Genomic DNA, 7,500 nt, shown 5'->3' on the forward strand with positions numbered 1-7,500 from the left:
GTTCTCTGTACATTAAGGTGATTTTGAACATCAACAGTGTGTCTAATGTCCTTCAGTGCTGCACCTTATGGAAGGTGAAAGTCTGAGTGGACGGAGAGGACGACGCCCAGCCGTGTGTGGACTGTAAGAGAGCTGTGAGCTCAGGAGACATCTCATCAAAACTGGGCTTAGGCTGAACAACACAGAGAAATACACTGCGTTAAAACACACACAAACACACATATGAAACAGGATTATGGGTATTTCAGGGTGAAGGGTCTTTTTTAGGGCTTATTCATAAGAGATTAAATGAACTGCAAGAAGGTGCATGTAATGCAAATAATTGCAACAGTATCTAAATGCATTCTGTGTCAATAAATCAGTGTTATGAAGATATGACCTTAATTCCTGTATGCATCCTCGCCTATTAATTCAACGAATTACACTTGAAATGTCTGCGATCAAAAAGCTTTTAATAACTAATAAACCCAAAGTTTGGGGATGATTTGATGAAAGCTCTAGGGTTTGTTTTAGACAAGACTCTATATGGTGGAAAATGCAGTTGGGCAGAAACGGACTATTGACCAAACTCGCCATTGGATTTATGTTTCTAAAGCACACCTTTGAATTTGTCGTGGGGCTAGAGGGATTGAGGGACTAACCCCAAAATTGGCATAAACGTTTTTCAGTCCATTCCCAATCAATGTGCCAAATTTCAAAACTTTTTACCATACGGTTCTATGGGCTAAAGACTCCCAACATGAAGATGATGAAGAATAACAAGCAGAAAACCAATCGATTGGTGCCTGCCTACAAACATTTGTTGCTTGACTCCTAATAAATCTCTAAACAACTAAAGTAAAAGTTGTGTTTCTTATCAGCACTACAGGCAAGAATAATAATAATAATGTGAGTGATAGTATGAATGAATAGTTTTGTGTTATTGTGCAGTCTACAGAAGATCAACCTGTGACCAAAGCACAAGAGAAATTGGGTCTGTAGCTATTGAAAACATCACAGAGTGCAGATGAATGCACAGATATTTCTAATCAAGATCTTCTGAAGCATTGAAGATCACACGAGCAATAGATAAAAGAGACACATCAGTTCACTAGAGACAGACTCCTCTTATGAATAAAACCCACATTCACTCCATATCCGACAGCAAACGCCGCAGCCAGAGCGTATTCAATCTGTGACTAAGAGCAAAACAGGGTGGCATTCTTTAAGCGGAGGAATTTGCATTAAAAATAAAGGGGTAAATAAAGAGTCTGGGAAGGAAATCAGGTTTGGTATGCACACTCAGGTTTAGCTGAAGGAACTGAAAAAGCAGATATGAACTGAAAAAGAGGCGTGACATCAAATTCCAGTCTTAGGGATTTGTGTCGTACAACCAAAAAGGCGGCGTAGAAGTGCAAATCAAGAGCATTTCTGACTTTTCTGGAAGCAGCAGGCAAGTGTTTGGCCAAGGCGGAAGCAAGACCTTGGCAGGGAAAGCGTGCATTGGCGATGTCCTACCACTCGGGCTGTAGGAGAGGTTTTGGTGAGATAGGACAGGCTGGGGCTCAGCCCGATCTCTGCAGCGGGTCTGATTTGAGATCTGAGAGGAGATCTAAGTGGAGATCGCATTGTTGGGGTGCTTCGGTCAGTTAGCAGATGCAACTCTGCTCTATCGGCCTCCACGACCGTCCTCAGGACGCCCACCGCAGGCTCGGAGGGCGATGGTGTCCTGACCTCCTTGACAGTGATTACGGGTGCACCGACGCTCTCTGCAGAGCTCGTGCCTTCGATTGGATACTCAACTGTGACGGTGGCGGCACCGAGTTGGTCCGAGAATTTTGCAGGTTGGGGCGACGGCGGGTCGTCTCTGGCGACAGTCTTAATGGAGGTAGTGCCGTAAGATCTTGTGAAGGCGTAGTCCTTGGCGCGCAACTCCTTGGCCGTAACGGCTGACTTACTCGAGACCTCTTCTGGAGCTTTGATCTTCTGGTCTTCTAACGCATCACCGGTGGCTGAAGCGCTAGTGGCTGCCACAAATCTGTAGCTGGCTGAGTGTTTCTTCTCTGGTACCTTAGGAGGAATTTTGAGTGGTACCTTAGGAAGAACATCTGCTACAAGAGTAGAGCCTTTTTCTGGAACTATGGGAGGAACCTTTTCGGGTTCAACTGGAGGAACTTTTTCTTGAACAATAGTAGCAGCTTTTTCTGGTACTTCAGCTGGAAGTTTCTCGAGTACTTTCGGAGGAAGTTCCTCTGGTATAATAGAGGAAACTTTTCCTGACACAATTGGAGGAACCCTCTCCTGTACTAAAGTAGCCATTTTTTCTGGAACCTTTTCTGGCTCGACAGTGGACACTGTTTCTGGTTCAAAAGGAGGAACCTTGTTTATAATGACCCATCCATTAGACTCCTACATATAACACACAAACATCCATGTTAGCGTGCTCTGTAACAGTGGTTCTCAAACCTTTTGACTCCAAGGCAACCTGTTGTATAAGACCATATTCAAAGTCCCACCTAAACCAGCAAAGATGCTTGTTTACAAACATTATTATGTCAATATTACATTAAAATAATGACAATAATGTCATGTGGTACATCTAGATTTTTCCACATTTTGTAGTATTACAGCAATATAGACTATTAGATTCTGGCTTATTAACTTTATAACATTTTAAATCATATTAAGAGGTCCCATTGTGGGCCCCGGCCCCTGGTTGAGAACCACTGCTCTATAAAAGCACAGTTAGTTAACACTAAAGCCAGGACGTAAACAGACATGAGACAGACACAAGCACACCAGCACAAGCTATATATTTATCCTTGATGAATTTGTCACATTCATGATATAAACAGTAGAACTGATAAACTCTGATGTCGTCGTGTTCTTCAGTCTGATCTCTCTCACTCATCTTCAAACGTCCCGTTTTAAGAGTCTAAAGCCTCAAATAGGTGCACAAATGAAGTGCTGTGATTATGAGCCATATGATGGCGAGATTATTGAAATCACCCACCACATCAACTCTGCTGTCCTTCAGACTGTCCGCTGCCACCGATCCTGCTGCGGCCACTACCTGTGTCTTCTCTACTGCTGTTTCCTGTTGAATAAGAGTAAGGAGCAGAATAAAACAATCAACTTCATGAGCTCATTTCAACCATGAGATTTTCCTGTTTAATAATTGAATAACTGTTTGCGTTGTTCTTGAAGATTCAAAGGGAATCAGATTGCTATTTATTTATTTTATTTGGGGGAATTTCTCCCCAATTTCTAACGCCCAATTCCCAATGTGCTCTAAGTCCTCATGGGTCCGAGACCGTTAATCTGCGCATCTTATCACGTGACTTGTTGAGCGTGTTACCGTGGAGACGTAGCGCGTGTGGAGGCTTCACGCTATTCTCCGTGGCATCCACACACAACTCGCCACATGCCCCACCGAGAGCGAGAACCACATTATAGTGACCACAAGGAGGTTACCCCATGTGACTCTACCCTCCCTAGCAACCGTGCCAATTTGGTTGCTAAGGAGACCTGACTGGAGTCACTCACAACCCTGGATTCAAACTCACAACTCCAGGTGTGATAGCATCAATATTCGCTGAGATACACAGACCCCCAGGTCTTTACATTTATTAAAATATTTGGTAACACGTTATATTGAGATTCTATTAGTAAATGCATTAGCAATCATGAGCTAACAATGAACAATATATTTTTACAGCATTTAGGAACATTGGTTAATTTGTCAAAAATGCCATTATTCATTGTTTGTTCATGTTAGTTGATAATGCATTAACTAATGTTAATATACATAACTGACAGGGGTATAAAAATGCATTGATGCATGCTAAACCGTATGAGCGGGTAAATGGATGGATGCTGCCTGTGTCCATTTGATAAAAGTAAGTTCATTGTTGTTTCTTATAACATGTTATTTCTCCATTAACCAGTTAATCGCAAATAGAACAGTATAAATAAATGTGAATGAGTGATTATATGATATGCAAATCTGTTACGCTTATTCCATGTGTGTGTGTGAGTAGTTATTGGTCGATATGGGCAAAATGGACGACGCATGACCAATTTGTTGGCTTATAGCTTCGTAACACTTCGGCGAATCAAAATTCTTTTGATACATTGTTGTCGGGAGGGTTCATAGTAGACACACACCAATTTTCATGCGAATCGGACATACGGCCTAGGAGGAGTTTGAAAAAGTATTTTGTTTCGTATTATGCAAATTAGCCCAACACTTTCCATGACGGAAATGAAATCTAAGATATACGTGTTGTTCGTCTCGAGCCGAGGAATCCAACGATATAAGACACTTGAGTGTGCGATAAAATGTTTAGAAGTTATGTGCCAAAACGTAAACATGATCACTATACCGCCACCTTGAGGCCGATTGGGCTGTAGTACTCTAGGGGACTACCAGCTCTCTGCGACTTAACGGTATGGTCTGCACGATCAGTTTTAAGGCAGAATAATAATAATACAAATCCTTACAATTACAATCAACTTGAACCCCTAAATAGAAATATGCTTAAGACAGTTAATACACATGAAATCTGCCAACGTTTAATCTCATCCATTACAAGGAACATGACCAAATAACCATCATTTCAACAGCTTCTGAAAACCCCAGACCAGCTGAAAACACTGCCAATATTAATCACATGTGATGGCAAATCTAGGGTTAATGTATGAAACGACGGATCTCACCTCGTCTGGCACGAGCGGCTCGATCATTGGCGCCTCGTCCAGACGTGGTGATCGTAGCGGAGACGAGGACAGACGCTTCTCCCACTCGGTCAGGCCCGTCCGATCCGTGCCGCCCTCCAGGAACGATCTCTTCAGCTCGTTGATGTTGGTCTGATGTTTGAGCGGCTCATCTGGTGTACGCTCAATTTCCTGATGAAAATTTTTTTCAGACTTCAGTGAAAGAACACAATAATGTAAATAAAACAGCAAGAGACAGCTGACTCTCTTCAGTTCAGTGCACATTTGACAGCAACACAAGAACACCAGCATTAAATAATCGCACACAGATGTCCATCAGCAAGTCATCTGAGCTGATTAGGTATAAAACACCACATTAGCAGATCCATTATTTCAACGCTGTAAATGCACAACACAGGCAGTTAATCACACACATGTTAGTTCATCCAAAAATGACAATTCAGACATGATTTACTCACCCAAACCCAAACGACCCTTTCTTTCACGGAACACAACAGGACACTGAAATCTCTCGTTTTGCTCAGCATGTTGATTACCACTAAAATGTTCTTTAAAAGTGTGTTCCAGTGAGACACTTCCAATGGAAGTCAATGGGGTTTAATCTGTAAACATTAAAATACTCACTGTTTCATGGTCTGGGTATCTCAATGAGTATTGACGCTGACTATCACACCTGGAGTCACGAGACGGGAGTGACTCCAGTCAGGTCTCCTTAGCAACCAAATTTGCCCGGTTGCTAGGGAGGGTAGAGTCACATGGGGTAACCAAATTGGGCCGGTTGCTAGGGAGTGTAGAGCCACATGGGGTAACCAATTGGCCCGGTTGCTAGGGAGGGTAGAGTCACATGGGGTAACCAAATTGGGCCGGTTGCTAGGGAGGGTAGAGCCACATGGGGTAACCAATTGGCCCGGTTGCTAGGGAGGGTAGAGTCACATGGGGTAACCAATTGGCCCAGTTGCTAGCGAGGGTAGAGTCAGATGGAGTAAACAATTGGGCCGGTTGCTAGGGAGGGTAGAGTCACATGGGGTAACCAATTGGCCTGGTTGCTAGGGAGGGTAGATTCACATGGGGTAACCAATTGGCTTGGTTGCTAGGGAGGGTAGAGTCACATGGGGTAACCAAATTTGCCCAGTTGCTAGGGAGGGTAGATTCACATGGGTTAACCAATTGGCCCGGTTGCTAGGGAGGGTAGAGTCACATGGGGTAACCAAATTGGGCCGGTTGCTAGGGAGGGTAGAGCCACATGGGGTAACCAATTGGGCCGGTTGCTAGGGAGGGTAGAGTCACATGGGGTAACCTCCTCGTGGTGGTGATTAGTGGTTCTCTCAATGGGGCGTGTGGTGAGTTGTGTGTGGATCGTGGAGAGTAGCATGAGTCTCCACATGCTGTGAGTCTCCGCGGTGTCATGCACAACGAGTCACGTGATCAGATGCGCAGATTAACGTCTCGGAAGCGGAGTGCCATTACTCGATTGAGATGAGTAACAGCGCCACCACAAGGACCTACTAAGTAGTGGGAATTGGGCATTCCAAATTGGGAAAAAAAGGGAGAAAATAAGATAACCAAAATACATAAATAAAAATAATACTCACTGTTTCAGAAGTATAGACACAAGACATAAACAATATGTGTGTTAACATGATTTTACTGTCATTAAATCACTCACTGACCACAACTGTGTGAAGATAGAGACAATGTTACAACTTCGTTGCCATGACGACGCAACACCGTAAATCCTTAAACGATGATTTAAACAACTTTACAGCTCAAATAATGCACAAGTTTAACAGAAGAATGAATGTAAGGGCTTTTATAAAATTATAAGCGTCACATTTCTGACTTTAAACCTCCAAATATTGCCCCCATTGACTTCCATTATAAGTGTCTCACTGGAACACACATGTAAAGAAAAGGAGGAACGAGTCGAAATTCATTTGTGTGGTAATCAACATTATGACACAAATACCGTCAATTGAGCTGAACCCGGAATATTCCATTAAGGGGGGGATCGGGGCGAAAATGCCACAAAAATTACCCAAAAAAACGACCTTGTAATGGATTTCCGTGTTTTTTATTTTTGCTTCATAACATCAACTGATATAGTTTTCAATCGTCTATTCTAAGACTATTTATACACATTATCACATAAAATATGATTTGATGTTTATATAATGTTATGGGTAGAAGGTGAAATATTCAGTTTGAGAGCTTTAAAGTATTTGTAATATGTAATATTTTCTGATATGTCACGATAAATGTAAAACATGCCCAGAAGAAAATCTAGGGTGCAATTATTGCCACTTTATGGAAAAGTAAATTTCCGACACTGCCTGGAATGACGTACAGCACACGCGTGTCATATGGATTACTTTGATTGTGCTTTTTAGTTGTGTCCATGTGAACATTCTGTCTAACGTCTCCTTTTGTGCTCCACAGAAGAACGACAGTCACATGAGGAACAACATGAGGGTGAGTAAATAATGAAAACAAATGGACATCCATTTAATGATGAGAACCTGCCGGAAAGAATCTCACGCCATAACCATTCAGCACACAGCAGTATGTGTCTTCACAAACCTCTAACATCAGATTACTGTGTCTGATAAACACATCCTCTCCTTTAATCCGCCGTATGAAAGAGGGCTGAAGAGAGACAGACATTCAGTCCTGAATATGAGGCTTTATGTGGCATTTCACTAATCCAACAATTCTAACAGAGTTGAATTAAATTCTTATCTATGAGCAGAAATACTGTCCATTATATTACTACAACACCACAGGCCC

General features: G+C 42.5%; 1 protein-coding gene across 2 annotated transcripts in view; it reads right to left on the minus strand.

Moving 5' to 3' along the window:
• epb41l3a (erythrocyte membrane protein band 4.1-like 3a) overlaps nt 1-7,500 on the minus strand; it is an 88,922-nt gene that overhangs the window by 14,164 nt on the left and 67,258 nt on the right. Inside the window, exons 18-22 of one of the 2 annotated variants that reach the window (XM_052115025.1) lie at nt 7,294-7,359; nt 4,699-4,887; nt 2,993-3,076; nt 1,498-2,388; nt 65-172 (exon numbers count right to left, since the gene is read on the minus strand). In XM_052115025.1, coding sequence (XP_051970985.1) covers nt 65-172; nt 1,498-2,388; nt 2,993-3,076; nt 4,699-4,887; nt 7,294-7,359 — 1,338 coding nt within the window. The remainder of the gene's footprint in view (nt 1-64; nt 173-1,497; nt 2,389-2,992; nt 3,077-4,698; nt 4,888-7,293; nt 7,360-7,500) is intronic. The other variant, XM_052115026.1, reaches the window with a different exon arrangement.

Source organism: Xyrauchen texanus, chromosome 42 (assembly GCF_025860055.1).
Source record: "Xyrauchen texanus isolate HMW12.3.18 chromosome 42, RBS_HiC_50CHRs, whole genome shotgun sequence".
Taxonomy (NCBI): Eukaryota; Metazoa; Chordata; class Actinopteri; order Cypriniformes; family Catostomidae; genus Xyrauchen; species Xyrauchen texanus.